We start from the raw sequence: 22,834 nt of genomic DNA, 5'->3' as shown, positions 1-22,834 counted from the left end.
AATCCATATGTGCTCACACCTGCATGATTTACCATTAGATTCTAAATTGTAACAAAACAATTCTTGAGGAAGAAAAATGAGAAGAACCTACCTTCCCTCTGTGACCTGTTTCTCAAGCACAACCAAAATGCACTTAAGTTTTTTGTATGCCAGTAAATCTCTCCTGAATTGGATGAATAGTACAGTCTGGTGGGCAGATACTACGCCCTCTGAAGTCTACTTCAGCATAGTCGTTGAAGAACTGTCAAATAAATCCCCCATTCAAAAAACAAACAAACAAACAGAACAAAACAAAAAGAAGAAGTTCACTTAAAAAGAAGAAGAATAAAAGAATCCCTTCGTTCTACCTTATCATCTGATGTAAATTCCCCCAGAGTTCAGCTTTACTATATTATAATAATTAACATTCTGCAAGAGTTCTATTTCATGCCATATTTTCAACAAGAGATTACATTCTCCTGTAGCCTATAGCATTGAGGGAAAATCTTGTCTCAAGGGGAAATTATAATTGCCAAGAGACTTCAAGTTTTATGTTGCAATAGACAAGACTATATGTATTATGTATATATATATATATATATTATGTATATATATATATATATATATATATATATATATATATAATTATATATATCATGTATATATATATATATATATATATATATATATATATATAATTGAAAGAAATTGGACTGAGGCGGGACGTTGCTCTCGATCTTAGTCTCCCTTTTATTTGTCAAGCTTTCGGTCCGTCATTGGACCTTCGTCAGGACCTACCAACAGAACGATTATTATTATGAATAACCTGATGTGTCATATAATATATAATATAATATATAATATAATATTCTGCCATATATATATATATGGCAGTATTATGATATAAGAATTTATATATATATATGGCAGTATTATGATATAAGAATTTATTTATATATATGGCAGTATTATGATATAAGAATTTATTTATATACATGGCAGTATTATGATATAAGAATTTATTTATATTTATGGCAGTATTATGATATAAGAATTTATTTATATATATTTTTTGGACATATGATGTTATTCTGATGATGATTTGAGGTTAGATTGGATATTTGTATTGAATTGAATGATTGATTTGTGTATATAAAGGAAATGATTGGCAATATGTGAAATTGCATTATATATTATATGACACATCAGGTTATTCATATAATAATCGTTCTGTTGGTAGGTCCTGACGAAGGTCCAATGACGGGCAGAAAGCTTGACAAATAAAAGGGAGACTAAGATCGAGAGCAACGTCCCGCCTCAGTCCAATTTCTTTCAATTATATACAACCAACAATGCGGCATTGCGCACGTTCGGGACCCAGGGAACTATCTCTCACATTATATATATATATATATACATATACACTAAATATACATGTATATATATATATATATATATATATATATATGTATATATATATATATATATATATATATATATATATATATATATATACATATATATACCATATATATATATTCAGTCAACCTTGCCTAAGTTGAATCTATTTGGAGAGAAGAAATAGCTTCAACTTAGAGAAAATTTGACTTGTGAGGGATTAGAAGATATAGAATAAAAAGAGAAGATTTGAAAAGACGGTCAACTTAGGCGATTTTTCGACTTATGCCAGGTCGACTGTATATATATATATATATATATATATATATATATATATATATATTAGCTGGAAACTTTCATAGGATTACAGTATACTGAATCAATTTTTAATCATGGCATGTGTGTACCGGAATGTACCGATTAGTTAAGTGTGTGCACATGTGTGTGTGTCTACGGATATCTGTCTCGTGAAATAAGATGCACCTACAACCTCCTCAGACTTGCTGGACATTGGATTTGTTACCTATAGGGCACAGCTTCCATGATTTCAACACGGAGATTAATACTGGCCATTCCTCATAGTTGTATATCAGAGTACCAGTCAGTAGTCCACAGTCCTAGATCAAACCTTTCCCGAGGAGATAATGTTAATAGTATCTTTCACGAGGAGATATATTAATCCTAAATGCCACTGTGGCAGTGGCAACCCCACAGTGGCGGATCCAGAGGGGGACGCAACCAGCGCACGCCCCCCCCCCCTCCTTTATTTTTTTTGAAAAACAAAAGAAATAAAAAGAAAAAAATGAAATGAAACCCGGAAGTGCCACCAGAAATATTAGTCACACCCCCCCTTTACAGAATTCCTGGATCCGCCCCAGACCTCATTCTGTTCATAGATCTCTGAAGTGCAAGAGACTGTAAGTCTGGTAAATTAATAAAGAATGCTCTGCAGGACAACGAGTCAAGTTTGAATAACATTTGGAAAGATTCCATGCAAACACATGAAATTTCATCTGCACATCTTTGCACACATCTAGCTGGAGTATGAATACAACAATAACTGAGTCTGGAAGAATTCCATATGGTGATGCACTTTTAGAGCATCATAAAAATCCAGAGAGAAAGAGAGAGAGAGAGGAGGAGGAGGAGAGAGATGGCAGCTTTACAATACAGACGACTCTCATTGTCAGGAGTCCTCGGGACTGGCAGTTTTCTTCCATTATATCAAAATTTCTTTGTAATCAAACAGTAAAGTATACAAATATAAGTCGATTGATGATCAGTTTGGGACCTTTTCGTTTGGAACTAATTTTTACTTATTTGTAGTGAGAATTTCATTCTAACCCAGTTTGTCATATATCAGTAGCACACCTTGTATACTGTATTTACCTCACTCACCAAAACAATTCATAAATACGGCAACTGGCTGCAAAAATAACTGTATACTATTGGGGCTCTGTATTGATTTCGTTGTGGTGCATTGTGAAAGCCTCTGATCATTAGTCTCTTGTTACAGGGTAAGCCTTGTTCCAGAAAAAAAAAAAAGAAAAAAGAAAAATGAGACTCTCTGAAAACAAAAAAGTTAGCCAGTGGGAAACAGCCATTTATCAAAACAAAAATGCAATAGAATAAGTAGGATCAATGTATGAAATAGGGAAGAAGTTTGGCAGGAGAACAAAAATTGTTATACCAAATTGCAAACTATCAATTCTGCATCAAATGCATCAGTATTAGCATTTCAGATTGGAATGCAGAGGTATGTACATGCATCACACAAGAGAAGAAATGACCCTAGTTAACCTTTGGCACTTTTAGCCAATCCCAAAAGAGATATTATGGATAGCCATCTTGATGATAAATCTGCACATTTTTGTATTCCTCTGATAGACATTACCATTATCAACAATGTCTCCCCCTCTCTCCCTCTCGTCTGTCTGTTTCCATATGTCTGTCTGTCTTTCCCTCTCTCTTTCTCTCTTCATTCTTACTCTCCTCAGTTGAAGATAGCTGTGAAAACTTGGGCAAAAAAAAAGAAGAAATTAAAGTTGATAAAATACCAAATACTGTAAAACATGATATTTTCAAGGCATGAAATTTTCGCGAATTGGAGCCAACGGCCTTTTTCGCGGCATGAAATTTTCATGAGTCGCCTCTAACATTTAATGCATGAAGTGTAGACAAGAACTTTCATGTGCATTTTAATTTTACGAATCTTGGCTCTCGCGAAAATCACAAAATCAAAATGCACACGAACATTCCTTGTTTTACAGTATACTACTGTAACTTTTTTTCTTTGGCCCCTCTGTTTACCATTTTTTTTTTTTGGGGGGGGGGAGGTTCTTATATATAAGTTTCACTAATATTCATCAGAAAGACAGTGAACTCTGATATGCAAAATGCTGATTGACAACTGAATTTATTGGTGTAACAAAATCAATTTTACAGGGAAGATATTGTTTCAGTCGCAATGGTGGATCTAAGCAATTTCACATGAGAAAGGGAACCAAAAAAACTGCATGTACTAAGTCTCCAAATTCTTAATTTACTATAGGCTACCACTGACAATAATTGATAGAGCTGGAACTGGGGCTGGCACACAACTAGACAATGCGACTCATGGGATAATGAAAGAAGATAAAATCAAAAAGTCAGCTACATATCACAATCTTGAAAGGGTTAAAAACTTACATATCTCACTCATCAAAGTTAGGAAGCTACATTGATGCTAAAATATCAAATACATGTATGTAAAAATGACAACATCCAGTAGTTACCAAAGAAAACATTAAATTTGAATATGTTGCAATGATTCACAACATTATTATAAAATGTATGTTCTTTTCAGCCAAGGTCACATTTTACCAGGGAAAGAATATGGTAATTGATGATCATACTGATAAGTTGTGTTCAATTACAGCAATTATTTCTGGATGATTTTAGGCATGATAACCTTGTTCTGTATTACATGATGTGCCCAAAAATGACTTCACCGCAACACCACAATGCATAAAACTTGTACAAAAATAGCACTATATTTCATTCAAAAACAATACTGCACAGCTTTTAAGTAGCACCAGTTTGAATTGTCCTTGCTAAAAGAGCAAATGCCTAAAAACACAGCAGTCCATTGAATAATTAATGTCTTACAGAATTATAGAAATAGGTTGAGTCAGTTAGAAATAAATGGTGTCAGCTTTCCTTATGTTGGTGCAGTTTTTTCTATATACCCCAAATAGGCAAGAAATGACCAGATATTACTAACCACTAACTTGCAGAATGCTTGTAGGGCCTATGTATGTTAGTAACGAATGCTGCTGTGAATCACAAATGCTTCACTTACCACACAACTTGGGTACAGCGCCCTCATTGGGCATTTGTTTTGTTTTTGTTTTTATTTACTTGCCCAGTGACAAACAAGCAAGAGATTCTGCTGATTAAGTCAGAACGGTAGGCTAGCTGAATGTCCATTAAAGTGACTAGTTTGGTTTAAGAAGACTGCCTACATTGACGAGAATAGATTCTATGACTGCCGGCAAACGTCTAAAATCGACAAAGTTCCAAAGTGAAATTTGCATGGAGATTTTAGTCAGTATACTGGCATGCTAATAAGCAGAAGACTTTCCCTCCATGCCACAAGTTTGTGTTATTGTTTCATCTGCATGCCCACATCAAATGAAAGATTTGCATAGCTTTGTTGAAGGTGACTGTTGGCAAGTATGAAGGTGGATACTGATTCCAGCTTTCCTTTAGTACTGGATGTCCTCTGTAGAGAAATAAGAAAAAGGGTCATATTTTAATGTAGATTGATACAGTGCTCTCCTGCTATAATGAACATGGTTATAGCGAAATTTTGGATACAACGAAATAAAATCCAGGGCCTAAAATTATCACCTAGATATCTTTATACACTTTGTTCTTTCAGATATAAAGAAATTTTGATACATGTATAATGAAAGAAACTTGTCGGCACTAGGGACTTTGTTGTAATGGGAGTCACCTGGTGATAGACAGATAGATAGATAGATAGCTATGTAGATAGATAGATAGATAGATAGATAGATAGATAGATAGATAGATAGATAGATGGACATATAGGGATAGCTAGTTAGCTAGCTAGCTAGATAGATAGACAGATAGATGGTATTTCATTACAATACTCATGTCTTGCAGTCATAAAACTGAAATGTACAAAGAATTATGTTATGACAAAAAAAAAGAAATAATAGTTACAAAACAAGTTTGAAATCAAAGTAAGCATGAAATATGCACACATATATAAAGCCAGATCTTATCACAGAGGGGACACTGATTGGGCAAGCCATAAAGTGTTCCCTCACATTACATAGCACAGGTATGTGCAGTATATATCTGACATCTGTTGATAATCCCTCTTGCTCAACTGTTTCTGCAAAATTGTGCAAAGTCTTTGCATCAAAAAAAAAAAAAAAATTACTGAGAAGATATTCTTCTGGACACACTTGTAAACATTCTACATGTTAAATGTCATACTGCATGTGCCCAGACATGATTTTGGTTTGAAATTTACACACTTATCAAAACTAAAATCTACTGCACATTATGAAAGGTTAATGACTGACTGTTTGTGAAAGACAATAAGTTGCAAAGTAACAAAAAAGAGTCATGTCAGGTCATGTCACTCATGTCATATCATGTCAGATCATGTTATATTATATCATTTCAGGTCATGTTATGTCAGGTCAGGTCAGGTCATGTCAGGTCAGGTTGTACCATGGCAAGTCATGCCATGTCATGACATGGTGTTATATCCTTCATGTCATGTCATGTCATGTCATGTCAGATCATGTCAGGTCAGGTCATGTCATGTCATGTCAAGTTATGACAGAACATGCTGTGTTCTGTCATGTCGTGTCATGTCATGTTAAATCAAATCAAGCTGCTTACCCTCTGCCAGATTGAGGCACTTGCCAAACTCAATGGCACTGATGAGCTGGTCCTTGTTGGCATCACACCTCTCCAGGAATGGCTTGGTGCAAGGCTCCAAGAGGACGATGGGGGCGCGAAGTGCCTCCAGCTCCATAAAGTCCAGGTACCTGGATTTTGATGTTTCAGGTTAAAAAGGGATGGTACAGTTTCAGTTGAGATGGGGCTGCAGATTTCAAATGATTTTTCATGATTATTTTTTTTGAGATAATGAGAAACCTCTTATGAGATATAAAGGAGCATATAATTCTAAGAGGAATTCGAAGTTTACTTGATGAAAATTGGTTTTGATATAACTGAGATATTCAAAACAAAGCAATCCTAACAAAAGGTGGGACACACATTTTATTAGGACTGCTTTGTTTTACTTTGTTTTTGGATATCTCAGCCATTTCAAAAACGATTTTCAACAAAAACTTTGAATTCCTTGTAGAATTGTATGTTCTTTAACATTTCATAAAATGGTTTAGAAAGTATCTTGCAAAAAGTGAAAGGCTAAATCCTCACCTTAGCCAATACGACACCATCCCTTTAATATGTAATATTTAACTGATCTTGAAGTTGCTTGTCTATGATAATGGCAATATCCATGCTCCAGTTATTCAAACACCACTTACAGATCATAGACCTTGTAGTAGCTTAAACAAGCTGTAAATTCCTACCCTTTTTAAAATTACATGCCATTCTGTCGCCAAACATAATACTGGACAAAGTACATTTGTAGAGCTCTCAAAAAATCATGAAACATGGATTGAAACTGGACAGTAATAACATATGAATCTTTCTAACTGCGCTCATGGACAATAACTGATGATCTTCTCATAAACTTTATTACACTTTTTGTTATTACATATCTTTGAATGGCATTATAATATGTACTTCTAAACATATGAATCTGGAGAAACAAGTTCAATACATATATTTTGACAGTTTGCAGGTAATGCAGACATATTCCTTTATACCCACATGCAATAATTTAAAGTACCAATAAACATTTCTCTTCAATTACAATAATGACATCTTGGATTGATAGATGGGTGGATGGACAAATGACACAAGAGTAAAATGCCTCTGTAACCCTTCAGGAAGGGGCAGAAATATGAGAGAAAAACAGATCTACAGTGGTATACTCATGCAGTTGAAGCCCCGAGTTGAAGAAGGTGTGATGGAATCTTAAGTTTTGCTCTTTTTACAGATTCTTCCTTGCCATTACGCTTCTGACTGTACATGATTTTTTTTTTTTTTTTTTTTTGGGGGGGGGGGTGGATGGAAAGAGGGGGCAAGATAGGCCTAGAGATGCATAAGATTGAAAATTACACTTGTGTACATCGACAGGGCTGTGTATAGTTAGGTGTCTGCAAAAGATCTCACACATGTTTGCTGATAGTGTTTTCATATGAAATGCCATCTCTATTCGCACTGTCATCTTTTGTTTGAGATGCTTTCACATTGAATGTGAAACGATCAAGTGATTGATGGACAAACAATAAAGGTTTAAAGACAGGTGAAGGGTCAAGGGTCAAGTTTACTCACAGGTCAGCTGGATTCTTGTCCAGACGTCTGAACTTCCAGAAGATGGCCTGACCCTCGGGCCTGCGGGGCTCTCGCAAGATCTCCCTCTCCTTCTGACTGAGTCCTCCAAACTCCTCCTCTTGGCCCATCAAGTACTCTAGGGATTCCAGGAACCACTGTGTGATGCGGGTCGGGTACTCCCTCAGATCCTCACGGGTGCACTCCGCCACCACTAACAGTTTGAGGGAAAGGGGGCGTAAATGAAGAGCGCATTATCAGTTACAAAGCAGAGCTATGTGTGGATCATATTAATGCTCATGTGTAGAGTGTAATTCTCCCTACATGTATATACAATGCAGCCAATATCAAGCGATATTACTTTGCGATATCGATATCTGATTGATCGCTTTTGAGACATACTCTTCCAGTTCTGCGGTTCTGGAAAGTCGGACTAAAGATCCTACATAGTGCAAGGTCTTTGATCGTTCATTCCTTTCTGAAAATGTCTTGAACAAGTATGTGAGTCAGGTCAAAGTGGTCTTTCCTACAAAGCAGATTTTTCCACTGAACTTTGTCTGGCAGGAACTTCACCCACGTCATGTCTTTTATCTATGGATATTTTCCATAATTTTGTCGTTTGGCATCAACCCAGCATTGGGCCGCTTCACAGGAGAATCCCATTTTCAAATGTTTTTTCAAAAGTTAAAGATAGGAAAATAACTTTATTATTCGCAAGATTATAAGACAGAAATTATTACAATCTATGAACACTAGCTAGTACTTCGGCGTTCAATGTGCATAAAAGCGCACATTTACGCATCGCATGTTCATAATTGGAAGTTTATATCTCAAGAATTAAAGGCAAAAAATTAGAGCGCCACACATTCAGATTCAGAGAGCTATATGCGATAGGGAGAATTGGGGTATTGCTGTGATTCCTCTCTTCTCCCCCGCCTGCCATTACAGCAATGCTAAATACAGGTAAACCTGTCTGTAGTGGCCACCTAAAGAAGACAAACAGATTGGCCATTATAGACAGGTGCCCGATAATCATAGACAGGTTTCCTGACATTTTGTGTGTATCATAAACATAATATGTATTATCAATGGATTTAAGTATGTATATATTTATATATGTGTATATTTATGTATGGATGGGTTTCATGTATTGAACAATATCACACTTGATCAAGTTAGTCTACATGAGAGTGCATACATCAAGCAAGCTCTTCACTATTTCATTGCTATCCCTGAATGTCTGACCAGCACGGCTGAAAAGCAGAAAGACATGCTGAATCAATTTACAAGCTATCCTGCAGCTCTGTGTGGGTCTGTAGCCGCCATACTCAGCTTATAATCTACCATTGAAAACAAAATTAGTGGTCTATGGTGGTGTAGAGACTTATTTTGAACTGAATTTACTTGCCCTGTGCGAAGTGAGCTCATACAGTTTGATTTCTTCCTATGCCATCCACCATGTCACACCTCTTCCACAATATGGTACACTGCACTCTCCTTCTATACCCAAGGCACATCTCCATGTCCTACCAGTACCTGAGCCATTGTTAGAATTTCCCTCCATTTCTTCTGATTGGTTTTCTCTGTAATTAATATTTATCTGTGCAACCATCCTTGTTACAAATTTACATACTGGAGTCATGAATAGTAATTCATCCTTTGTTGAGATCCTGTATTGAGTCTCCTGAATATTCAGATCCTTTATTGACTATTTTGCACACAATGAATATTCATCAAATGGCGAGTGCCTAGATAAGATATACAATAAAATTGCTGGGAAGGACAGTTCGCCAGCAGATCTCGTACAAGCAAGACCTGTGTCAACTGCCTCCTAACTTCCACTAAGTTGTACTGCCTCTAAGAATATGACAGCGAACCCGGAACCCTACAGCGGTATTAGACAAGTGCCCACCATGCACAGGTCTTTTCTCACAGGGTGAGAAGTATTCGGCAGGTGGCCCCTCCAGACAGGTGGGCCTTTAAAGCAGGTTTGATTGTAAGAAGTTACCAACCTGCACAAGCTCCATAGTAGTCGACCTGCTCCTCATTCATGTCGGCAGAGAGGCACTTCCGGCGGTGAAAGTCACAGAGGTTGGTGTAGGTGGTGTTGGAGGTGGAGCAGACTCTGGTGCGGTGAGTCGTCTCATCCTGCGTCTCCTCGAGGATGGGGCAGCTCCGGGCACAGTCGCAGAAGGGCTCCCTGTTGATGGGATCCACCACGCACTCCCAGCCAATCCGGCAGGCAAAGTCCATGCATGGGTCTGGCAACAGGAAGCAAAAAGAAACAGATGAAATTAAACTCCATTAAATGCAGCTTGCAGTTTGTACGTCTGGGTGCAGCTTTCTAATTACAACCCCTTGTTGAATGCTGCTGGGAAACATTTGCACCAGGTAGCTCAGGTAAAATTGTACACTCTGTAATACAGCTGACAGAATAATTTCAAATGTTCTCAATAGATGTTCTATAAAGCATTTTCTCAAAAAGTTCATTGCCAGAAAAAGTGGTGTTATAGACAATATTCCTGAACCTCATTATAGGGGTGCCCAAATAATAAGATTGCATGATTTTGAGAAGATTTTCCTGGTAAAGATTTTTTTTAAAACACATAAGGTAGGCTCTACATTTGTACGTATAATGGAAAAGCTCACAGGCTATGACAAGCTATATCTGGGAGAAACAAAATCTGGGCATTTGTCAGTACAAGAGGATTGTACAGTAATGATGAACAATTAAGTTTTTCCTTACATCTGTACCGGTACTGTATTTGCTTCCAATGCTAGGACTCGTGGACAAATCCTTCTTTTTAAGGGGGAGAGGAGGGACAAAGGTGGTAAATTTACAGTTAGTATTTGTTAAAAAACTCTCAATCCACCTCTCAAAATGGATAGGTTCCTTAAAAATTCATGCTTTTGACAATTTTGCAGTATGAACTGTACATCAAATAAGCACTGTCACTGTACTTATGCTTACTCTTGTGTACTCACTCACTTACCGTTTAGAATATGAATTAATTTGATCAGCAGCACTTTATGTAAAAAGCAGTACTTGTACTCACCAACATTGTGTAACCTGTTCACAGCAATTGTTAATAATTTAGCTTATTTGTTAGGCACCCTTCCAGTTTAATAATTTTACTAAAGACAGAAACACTGTCATAGGGATTGCCAACTTTGACAAAATGAAAACTGTGTATTTCAATTAGACTACAATTGTGTGGTTCTACTAAGTATTTTCCTTCACAATATTTTGCTGGATGTGACACCTTCATGGCAAACTCAATTAATACATTTCCCCCAAAGGATAGAGAGAATAACATTCGGTCAGCACTTGAAAAAGCAAAACATCACTCCCTTCAATGAGACATTATTTTTGTCTACAATCCAAATCTGCTGCACGTTTTTAAACAGGTGAGGTACAGTAATTCACCCTGAGTCTGCCATGACAGCAGCCTTCCTGGGTAAGTTTCTTTCAGGATTCAAAAGACCTTGCTCTCATTGACTACTGTCTGAGTAAGAGGATGCCAATTTGTGATTCAATGAAATAAACAGAGAGAATATCTTTGTGCAGATATCATTCTAACCTATTCAACTTTTTGAAATTTCTTGGACAGATTAGGTGCAGTCATACTGACTGTTCAGTGACCATTACCATTGCACCGTATGCCTGAGTTTGAATTTTAATCAACAAGTCATTTTAAAGACATGATCATCAGTTGATACATACATATTGGCTCTATGAAAAGTGACAGTTACATACAAGTGTACTGGACATTGTAGATGACAACTTCAATATCTCCTTCATTGAACAAATGTATTATATGGCTCAGCAAAGACTACAGTACATGTATACAACTGTAATATCCATTACCTTGAAGATGAATGAAGTTCTTGTAGCCATTTTTTGTGACCCCCAAACCCCATCTTTTCGGACACCCACACCTACAACACCCACAACACACATACTCATACACATAAACATGCAACACAGAGAAGGATGTGTAGACATACAGAGATAATCTAACTATGATTGTAATGCATCCTGCTCACTGTGGGATGATAGATGTAATACCTACCAGTGACCGTATTCTCGTAGCCTCCATTCGCCTCATCCACGTACCCCTTCACATCATAGATGTGCTCCTCCTTGGAGAAGGTCAGCTGATCCAGGGCTTGCTTGGCCTTGGCAATGTCCTTCCCAAGCTGCTTCTCAAGCTGCCATGGCATCAGAGATTAGTGAAGTGAGAGATTAGGACATTAATCTCACTATGAATTCATTATGATTATGTCACTGGAAAAACAGATGACATACATCTACAGTCAAACCTGCCGTAAGTAGCAACCACCTGTCTAATAGTGGCCTCCTTCCATATACGGCCACTAAAAAAAAACTTCCCGTCTAGAGTGGTCACCTGTCTAGAGTAGCCACCTGCCTAAAGTGGCCACCTGTCTAGAGTGGTCATCTGTCTAGAGTGGCCACCTGTCTAGAATGGTCATTAGTCAATAATGGCAACCTCTTTTGTCTCCCTCGGGTGGCTGCTACATTGTATGTTGTAAAGACATGTTTGACTGTATCATGACAATGACAGTAATAAAGTCCAAAGTTATTAGCTGGTAATTCATGCAAATGTCATCACAGTGTTAATGTACAATTTGAACCATTATCATTGCTCAGAACTTTTCCATTTCTTACAACACTGGTCAGCATTATTACAATTAAAGAGCCATTGTAGTTCAGAGGAGAAGACCATGGACTATCAATCAATAAGGTCCCTGGTTCAAATGCTCTTACAGCAGCAGCACTGTTTCCCTTGGCAAGGCACTTTATTCTATCATTGCCTCATTCTCTGCACAGGACCACAGTTATCAGTCCAATGGTACAGCCTGTTACTTGCTCATATATGAATTTAAGCGCTCGCTTTTATAATGGCCAAGTCAAGTAAATCCACACATATGAACAAACATCATTACTCATTATCACATTTCATCATCCTCATCACAATCACTATCATCTTCATTATCTGGAGGATTTCCTGGAGCCATAGAATATTTGCACTGCATCATCCTCTTCAAGGCAGGGAATCACTAAACTCTCCTCATGAGGGATAGGGTACATACTTCTCATTCAGCTATTATTGAGGTTCTCAATCACATTGTATGTCACAACTTCAAAAACTGTTCCACAAATCCCAATACAAGAAATACAAACCGTGTATATGGCATGAACAGAAATATTTCATAATCATACATGTGTACTTACAGAGATCATAAGGTTGAAGATGAACTAACGTACTGTAATATTATGTTGTGTTAACTGTATATGACTGGAAATTAGAAATGCCAGACCAGCATTTCATTCTACGCTTAAATTTTCTTTTTTTTTCTGTTTTATTCTTTGTTGTATAACTATAAGAACTCTCTGCTGAGGTCAGAGAAAAGATGACAGCACTTATCTGGTAGACAGGGTAGACAACATTGACATGGCTTTGTTGGCTACTTGTCTGAAACCATTTCCTGTTACAGAGGAAAGTGGTTCGTCTACACCACTGAATAGTGTCCGCTTACACCTCTGAATAGTGTCCGCGTACACCTCAAAGGGCAGCCAAAATGTGTCAAATCCGCAATTATATCAACATCCACTCCTGCATCTAACAACCGTGAGCACATCAACATGGGCAATAAATACACTCAGTACAGAAATCGTGATACACCTGATCAAAGTACATTGTACTTCTATGCAACTGCTGCTTCTATGAATATAAGAAACAAGCAAATGTGGGATTAATACTTCTTTCAAGTATTTTGACCAAAAAAAATTGTTCCTCCACCAGGAAATATAAAAAAAAAACAAAAAAAAAAACATGTGTAGTATATGGGCTTTTAATTCTGGGATATCCATCCATGTGTTTTATGCTACAGATATATAGAGCATATATGCCTATATAGTATAATATTCAATATGCCAGTATAATATATTGTGTATAAAAAAAGGGTTATCCAATTTTGAAGGGCTACTATTTAATAATTGTCTACTATGGAAAGCACAGTGTCAGCTGTGAGGAAAAAAGGACTCTTCCTCTTTCCATCGGTACCTAAGTTGTTGACATGCATGACTGAACACATGAACTTTAAAGAAAACAGACAAATTACATTTTTTCCAAGTTTGAGTGTCATTATGAAGGAACAATGAATATCTCAGTCTCACTGAATGGATGAGATCTGTCTGTGAAAGTGGTCAAATAAGTGTAGGCCAGCCTGTGCAAATGCAGGTTTGTGTTTTGAGTTTCTGCTAACATTTTATGGTCCGTATAACCTTTAACATGACCACCTGTCTGATAACTTGGTCACTCTTATCACAAAGGCCAACCTGACACAGTCCATCTTTTCTCTGTTCATATTCAACACATAGACACTTATACATTGTAGCTCACAGCGAAAAACAATATCTTGAATAAGAGAGAATATAGATTATAATGGGTTAGCCTTTGTGGGAGTGACCAAGTCATTAACAATGTGGCCATGTCCAAAGTAGGGGCCATTGTATAAAATAAAACAATAAGCATGAAAAAGTGTAAACAGAAATACATACAAGTTTTACAGTTTTACCCTCACAGCTGGATGGATCATAATCCACCAGTAGAATTAATTTTCTGTTTTGTGCATAGAGAGCTCTGGAATCACACAGTACAAACATACAAGTAGGGACTGTCACGCAGGGAGTAGCAGCTGCTAGAGGGTGCAAAATTTTGCATTTCAAGTACTGGTAGTGAAATTGACCAAGATTGACTGGGTCAGCAACTCGTAACAGAGTACAGGAACTCGCTGGCCCTTTGCTTGTTTGTAACCAAAAGTTCGGTCCTGCTGTCTTTCTGTCACTGGCAATATCAGCATGGCAGCAGGAACACTGAAGGACACCAAGCTTTATAATGGCTACCTGATGTGGACATATCATAGAGGGGACTTGGCATTGTAATACACTGCACACGGTGGGCATGAAGGATTAAAAGTTGGAAGTCATTACCATGACTGCAGTCCATTAAAAAGCAGGCTGCTGGTATATATTTCAGATTTGAAAGGAAATGTAACCCAATATGCAGATATTACTATGGACTGAGTGACCAGGGCAATATCTAGTATGTTATACATCAGTGAAAGTTGAAGAAAAATCAGACAATCTGTTGAAAAGTACTTAGTGAATTCAATGTTGGTGCCAACATTGCTGGATGAAAAGACTTTGTAAAAAGCAACATTTTGTGGTATCAGATATTGGAAACAATATAAAGAAAACATAGAAAAAATATTGAACATATGTATTTCATTTTTTTAGCATACCACTACAGAAGAGCACTTGACTTAGGGTCTACATGTAGGGTTGTACCTATGTACCTCTTTCAAAAAGCAGGTGGAATTACACCCTTGACATACAATTTTTATGTCAGTAACAAGTCGAGGGAATGTGCACTTTTCATTACAAAAATAAATCTTTGTGGAATTCTCTTTAAGCTTATATTTCCCTTATATCATTTTCTATTTGACCTTTGAGAACAAAATGTTGAAGTTTTCTCATCATCCAGTGATGGCAGCACCAAAACTTTAAAATATTCATGACTTGACAACAGAATGCTTGCTTCTTTTCCTCAAACATTCACCGATGTGTTCTACCAATCATTAACAAAGCCTTTACATTTTCAAACCATTAATTGGGTAGAATTTGGTCAATCCTGTGAATGCCTTTTTTCTCTTAGTACAGATTTCTGAGATTGATACAGATTTTGGAGAATTAAAAAAAAAATGATGTTGTGGTCTATATTACCCTGTCAATAGAGCTGAGAGAATTTCCTATTTCAATACCTCTGTATGAAGGTATTTCTGTCAATCTTCCTAAGCAAACAATATTTCTAATAGTGCACATGACTCTTCTGGTTTGGTACCATTTCTGCAAGAACACTCTTTGCTGAAATGTGAGCCATGTGGCACAAAAGCAGGCAAGCAGGCAGAAAAGCAAGCAACAGATGCTAGTGTGTTTTCTTCAACATGTCAAGGGGTTGAAGCCATGCAAGGATGATGGGTGTCCAATTCCACCTGTGCTATTAACACACCCCCTTCAGATAACATTTTTAAGTTTTGGTTGAGACTTAATTTCAGGTTTTTAACATTTTTGGTGAGATAATGAGAAACCTCTTATGAAATATAAAAGAGCATGTAAAAATTCTATGAGGAATTCAACGTTTATTTGATGAAAATTGATTTTGAAATGGCTGAGATATCCAAAAACGAGCAATTCTAATAAAGTGTGGGACCCACACTTTATTAAATCACTTTGTTTTACTTTGTTTTTGGATGTTTCAGTCATTCCAAACCTGATTTTCATCAAATAGTATGCTCAGTACTACCGGTATATCATAAGTGTTTTCTTGGTATCTCGCAAAAAGTTAAAAGTCCAATTCTCATCTCCACCAATTACTGTACCATCCCTTTAATCCTGCAATATACACATGTGTATCACCATTAACACGTTTTTAGTCTGAAATCCCTCTTTAATAGATGAAATAGTGAACACACACACACACACACACACACACACACACACACACAAATGAGTTACCCTCTTCCTCTCCACTCATTTTGTTTGGAGTGTAATCACAGTTAATCTGAAGACAGCATGTCTGAAATGGTCTTTAAACAACATTGATGAATTTGAATACTGCATCCAGTTGATACAGCATATCCTGTCTCCTTGCTCTTCCTGTTATAAATGGAGCTTTCACAAAGCTACTGTACTTCCAATTTTAATTATCATAGTTTCATATTTTGTACAATACTTACAAAATTATTGTCATCAGAAATTTTGCCCCTCAATCCAATTAGAGATGCACTTACTAAGGCTAGTTTTATCGGGGACAATTTGTGGAAATTTTCCTGCTGAATCACAACCAGGAAACCAGCAGGTACTGTTAGTGTGAAAGGGGAGCAAATACCATTGAGATGATGCATGCATCTAGGCTGTGAGGGTCATGTAGGGCATTCTGTTGACAGCAGACAGCCAGTACACCCTTTTTTCAGGCTACTGGAGGTGGGACTGGTATGCTACAGAAGGGATACTTGATGTTTTTTAGTATGTTGATCCTTTGCAGCGTGTGCCTTGTAGTTGTCATTTCTAGCATTGTTTCCAAATGGTTCCACAATGCCCCATAGGACAACAATTATGTTATCTTACAACGAGAAATAAATGGCACAGTAGCAGTATCATTATAGCAGTAATTCCTGGTACCAAAGCATGTTTTCCTTTGCATTAACAGCAGTATTAAGTCTGCTGCAGCCCTAAGATGCATATACAGGTATATCTACAAGTACATTGTAACCATCATAAAAAAAAAAAAAAAATGGTATCTTCCTCTGATCATATGACTGTACAACTTTAACAAAACTTACATTGCAGTCTCGTAAAGGTACAGCTCTACATTGTATTGTGGAAAACCTAAGAATGCCATGGCTTCTCCACTTTCATCATTTTATTTCAATTCACTCTATGATTACCTCTGCTCCACAATTTGATGGAATTATTTCCGAAATTTCAAACTGGTGACACTTTTAGTGTCAACTTGAACTAAGGGGATTTTCACTTTCAATAAACTAGATTGGCAATGTGACCATCATTAAACATACATATAAATTGTGAAGTCCAAAACTTTGTCAAATGGTAGATTAGGTCTATATGCATAACCATTGTACATATACATTTGTATAGGGTCTACATATATATATATATATGAAGAGTTTGTTTGCAAAAACCGATAAGTCCATATTTGCCAAATGGAGATATTTGCGATTAAAGGTCAAGAAAAATACAGAGAATAACAAGAAAATTTTTGCTTCTTTTGACCATAACTTCAAAAATGTACCTTTATATGTAGTGACCAATATATCATTTAAAAGGTATTATTTTGTACTTTATGACAGAGACCGTAACTCAAAATCTTCAAAAATGGACTTATCGGTTTTTGCAAACAAACTCTTCATATGTAGGGCCTACAGGTGCACAACTACTAGTATATTTATTTTTCTTTACTAGAGTTTATGAGTTAAAACATTAAGCAATCAACTCCCTCAATAACCCCAAATTATACAACATTGTATCATGTATAGTCCTGACGTTACCCACAGTGTACATCAGGGGCCTCTGACCACTGCAAATGTGATATCTTATTTTTCTTCTTTCATGAAAAGTGCAGTTTACTAAAATCAACCGGGAACTTTATTGTCAATACCGTACTCAGGACTGTAAACATAAATTTAATCAAATGGTGAAATAAAAAATCATAGACTAGAAGCCCATGTACACATACATTGTACAGCAGCCACCTTTATTACAGAAACTGTATTATGCGATGCAATTTCACGACAAATACAGATTTGCACAGGTGAAAATTAAAGTGAAAAATACTCTTTGTGATTTGTATCATTTTAAGAAATACACCTGTAGTTGTACATACACATTGTACATACAGTATTACAGTTTGTCAGATAACACTCACTGTATTTTTTTTCTCTATCCCTAAAATGTCTATCTTTCTTTTTAGCTGAGTGAGTGTCACAAAGTTTGAGGCCAAAATATATATTTTGTCATTGTAGCAGAAATTCACAGCACATACTGTAGCTTGAATTGTGGGAATGAAATGAATAACAGCATGTATATCACCACCTTTGGCTGCCTGTCTGCGACGACAATACCCCCTCCTGCCCCGCACTCTATTAGCAATAGATTCTATTAGTAGAAGAAATGATGGTAAACACATTACGATTGCATCTCCAGCTGGTTATACCTTTACAATCTCTGTCTCTGTAATGTATTTCTGCATAGCATCAGAGTAAACATGCCAACAACAAAAAAGTCAATACACTAAATTGGTGAACGATTCTACACATTTACGGCAATTTTCACATTTTGTAGATTGACACTTGAATGGATTACCATAGCATAGCAGCCAATTACCAGGAAGGCAAATTAGTAAAAAGGAGAAGAATATAAAGTGAAGCTAACTCTGAAGGAAACCCCAAGATAAAATCAGTCAAAAGGTAGACATGGTGAAATAAATTTAGAACTAAAAAGTGTGACTATAGTATGATCTTTCACAAAATACCTGCATTTTGTTCCCTGAACATTTACAGATAAAAAAGGCAATCTTAAGACAGCTTCAACAAATATCTTTAGGAGGTATTATACCCACAGTTCAGAACAAAATGCACTAAATAATTCTGCATTTTCATGTGCAATTACTAAACCATGTATTCAAGGTGGCTTTAATGAATGAAAATTAGATAGAAGAGGTTACAGTTTTATCAACATTGGACCTAATATAATAAAATCAGGAAGTTATGGAAATTAAAAGTTTCCCATGTTTTCGCAAACCATTGACAGTACTGACAACCACATCCTACAACTGGCAGAGTCGTTGCTGCCATCACTGCACAAATCTTTACTAATTTTCCTCTTTTTTGCATGAAATCAGGAAGAATCATTCTTATCAAATCGTATTCTTGAGCACAGCCAGAGAACCTCAGGGTACAACACAAGAAAGAAATATATACAATGATTTAATGGGACATATAAAATCATCTTGTTACAAGAGGGTTTTGTGATAAACTGCATCTGACCTCTCCCTAACAAGGTTCAACTGTAGCAATCTTGCACCGATCATTCATAGTGGAGTGCAGTTACACAGCAATGACTAAAATCATGACCTCCTATAAAGCGCAAGGATATAATGGTATGGTTTTGGTTGAGTTGGGGATTTCTACAGCTTTTAACCTTTTGCAAGATTATTAGAAACCACTCACAGTGTATGAAATTTTAAAGTGCATACAATTTGAAGAGGAATTCATTATTTTGATAAAAATTGATTTTGGAATGACTGAGATATCCAAAAACAATGTAAAGCAAAGCAATCCTGGTGGGTCTATGCTTTTGTTGTTAATATTGTTTTGATTTACTTTGTTGTGGATATCGCAGTCATTTCAAAATCAATTTTCATCGAATAACTTTGAATTCCTCTTCGAATTGTATACATGTTTTTCCATATTTCATGAGAGGTTCATTTAATCTCACAAAAAGTTGGGGAACCTGAAGCCCCATCTCAACCTGAACTTGGTAACATCCCTTTAATTACATTTGGGGGGGGGGGGGGGGGATAGTTGGAGAGTTGTGAGGCAAACATGTCATCACAACTACATTTCTCTTGTTTTCTGTCTGTAGAAGAATCATGCAACTTTAATATTCCAAAATTTTATTGTCATGTCCAATCTTGATTAAATATGTAATTTATCTTTGTCTGATTTTACTGGTGAGGAATACAGTAAGTATTAGCATGGTTAACACAGAATGGAGCCTTCATCAACACACAGAGGCTTCTACCAAATCTTTGATAATGCCTTTGTATTGCACAATGTTGATTATCATAACAATGGCTGTAATCACATTAAATATTTAACCAATCGGAGATATTGACCTTATAATGGTAAGGTTTATTCCCTAATCAGACAAAATCTTTTCTTTTTGCCATAATTTAAATACCTAATCAGACAAAATCTTTTCTTTTTGCCATAATTTGGAAAATTACATCTTGAAATTATGTTTAAAGTTATATTTCAAATTCTTTTACCTGCACTGTGTTTGAAAGTTTGAATGTAAATAGAGTGTGGGCCTATCTTTTCTTATATCAATATGTCACTGGCAGTTATCTGAAGAGGATATATTCATATTGCAGACATGGTCTGTCACTATGAGCTATGGCCATACCTATATACAAATGTATGTGTTGAATATGAACATAGAAAAACAGATTGTGTGGGTTGGCTTTTGTGGGAGTGACCAGGTTATCTGACAGGTGGCTATAGCTATGGACACAAACCTGTATTCGTGCAGGCTGGTCTATTTGACCACTTTCATTGACAGCTGATCTCATCCATTTCAGTGAGACATTCATTGTTCCTACATGATCAAACTCAAATTGCTCAAACTCCGAAAAAAGTGCAACTTGTCATTGTTGTCTTTAGAGTGAATGTGCTCAGTCATGCATGACATTTTGTCAAGACAATTAGGTACAAATGGAAGGAAAAAGAATTTTCTTTTCCTAACCTGTAAACCAACATTGTGCTCTCCATTGTTGACAATAAAATTTATGAAATACAAGACTTGTAAGTTGGATTACCTTTTTTCATATGCAGTGTACATGTACCCTCCACTCAAACTATCTAAATTGTATCATGTATCTATTTTGAGATGTCTTGGCTTCCACTTGGCTTTGTTTGAAACATAATAAAAGTGAAAGTCCCAAGTGTTCAACATTTTTCCCCATCACCACATAGAATCCAGGGACCTGTTGCATAAAAAGTTGATATCAAACATTATTAGTCAGAAAAATCAAACATATTAATAGTTTCTAGATACTCGATCAATTCTGATGGGCTGATACTTGTCATGAGATATGTTTGATTTTGAGACTTACAGAACATTGTTTGTATCTAAGATTCTTTTTCTTTGCAACAGTCCCCTGTGGTGTGTGTTTGCATGTGTATTCTATAATTCAACTCAGCATCCTAACTGTGCTAACTAGTATAGTACATGTACATTGTATATCACTGATACAACAACATAAACAAATATCCATCTTATGTACATCAGCTATACCACAGCTGTATATTTCCCCATACCTTGCAAGATGCTTGGAATATCTTCAACATGGAATAGCTTAATACACCTGTATATGCTCAATCAGCAAATAGCAACACATGTTGGTAATCTACACTTTTTTGTCAAGTCAAATTCAAAAGGCTCGTCTTTTACCCAGAAAAACTGATTGCCACTACCAGTACAGAATGCTCCCTCACAGTGCAATGCTTAGAAAAACGTCGAAGGCATACAATCTATATACAAGTTTATGAAAAGTTTGTCGACAGTGTGAGTGAACCTCCTGAAGCACGAAACGCTTTTTTACTCACAAGATGGACAACAAATTGTGTGCAAACATGACGAGGGAGAGCCGATAACCGGCCTCACAACACTGGAAACCACAGACTGATGAGCACTTCATCCTCCTTACCTTATTGGCGAAGACCGCCGAAGCAAGACAGAGAATCACGAAGAGCTTCATCGTCGCTATAAGTAGTTGAGGTAGAGTGAAGATGAGCAGGTAAAAGACAGTGAGTTACACGAGTTCACTGTTGTCCAGACTCTCGGAATCGCAGGCAGGGGCTGGCTGGTACTTCGTCCTCCTCCTCCTCCGCTACCAAGAGAAGACTACACACAACTATCTGTCGTGGTGTGCAGGGCTGGTTTCCAACTGGTGCCTGTGTGACGTGGCACCACTGAGCTCAAATTGTTTTTTTTTTCTTCCGTCCTCGCTCACCGCCCAGACGATTTGGATGTCTGACCTCTAATTCCACCTTCGTCTACGATTACGTGTACCAAGTGTTGCCAGTGTCAGCTCGCTACTCGATTGGTTGCTGTGAAAATGCGACTGTGCCCACCAGTAATGGGAAGCTTGCGCTGCTGTTTCAGAGCAGGGAACCTTGCTACAGCGCTACCAAGCACACTCTTTCAGAGGAAACAATCAAGGGATTAACCTATTAAGAGTTGGGAACTCCTGGCCCTCTTTAGTCCTAATTTGTATGGCAAACTTGGCTGAAACTATTCATAAGGAGGATTACTTAGTTCTGACTGGAGAAACGCGAAAGAGGGCTTCTACCGCTTTTGTGTCGAATTCCAAGACATGATAATTACCTGCTTTTCGACGTCCGGTCCGGATCTTGTTTAGTATTACTCATTTGAAACAACGAAGAAGATTCGGCTTCATATCCATTATACCTTCAACTATAAAGAAACGCAAAGGGAAGGGGGAGGGGGTTAATGTCTGCAAGTCATTTGTGGCATATCTTATAGTAGCACATCCATTATCCTACAGAAAGAGAG

General features: G+C 36.9%; 1 protein-coding gene across 1 annotated transcript; it reads right to left on the bottom strand.

Annotated features, from left to right (window-relative positions):
* Positions 1-4,606: 4,606 nt before the first annotated feature.
* On the bottom strand, positions 4,607-22,208 carry LOC139725326 (SPARC-like). Its single transcript, XM_071636412.1, has 6 exons — positions 21,966-22,208; positions 11,943-12,081; positions 9,882-10,130; positions 7,873-8,083; positions 6,301-6,449; positions 4,607-5,140 (listed from the first exon to the last, which is right to left on the bottom strand). Exons 1-6 carry the CDS (start codon positions 22,014-22,016, stop codon positions 5,124-5,126), a joined length of 816 nt encoding a protein of 271 aa, XP_071492513.1. The 5' UTR covers positions 22,017-22,208; the 3' UTR covers positions 4,607-5,123.
* Between the last annotated feature and the right edge of the window lie 626 nt (positions 22,209-22,834).

The sequence above is a fragment of the Diadema antillarum genome, unplaced genomic scaffold, assembly GCF_040938485.1.
Source record: "Diadema antillarum isolate AM-2024a unplaced genomic scaffold, OU_Dant_1.0 seq00000035_RagTag, whole genome shotgun sequence".
NCBI lineage: Eukaryota > Metazoa > Echinodermata > Echinoidea > Diadematoida > Diadematidae > Diadema > Diadema antillarum.
The sequence above is the reverse complement of the archived record's forward strand: the minus strand, read 5'-3'. Positions and strand labels throughout refer to the sequence as shown.

Excerpts from the sequence above, each read along its gene's own strand:
- LOC139725326 (XM_071636412.1), bottom strand. The coding sequence starts at position 22,016 with ATGAAGCTCTTCGTGATTCTCTGTCTTGCTTCGGCGGTCTTCGCCAAT. Across the intron at positions 10,131-11,942 it reads CTACGAGAATACGGTCACTG|ACCCATGCATGGACTTTGCC; the intron begins GTAGGTATTACA and ends TCCTGTTGCCAG. Across the intron at positions 6,450-7,872 it reads GACAAGAATCCAGCTGACCT|GTACCTGGACTTTATGGAGC; the intron begins GTGAGTAAACTT and ends ATCAAAATCCAG.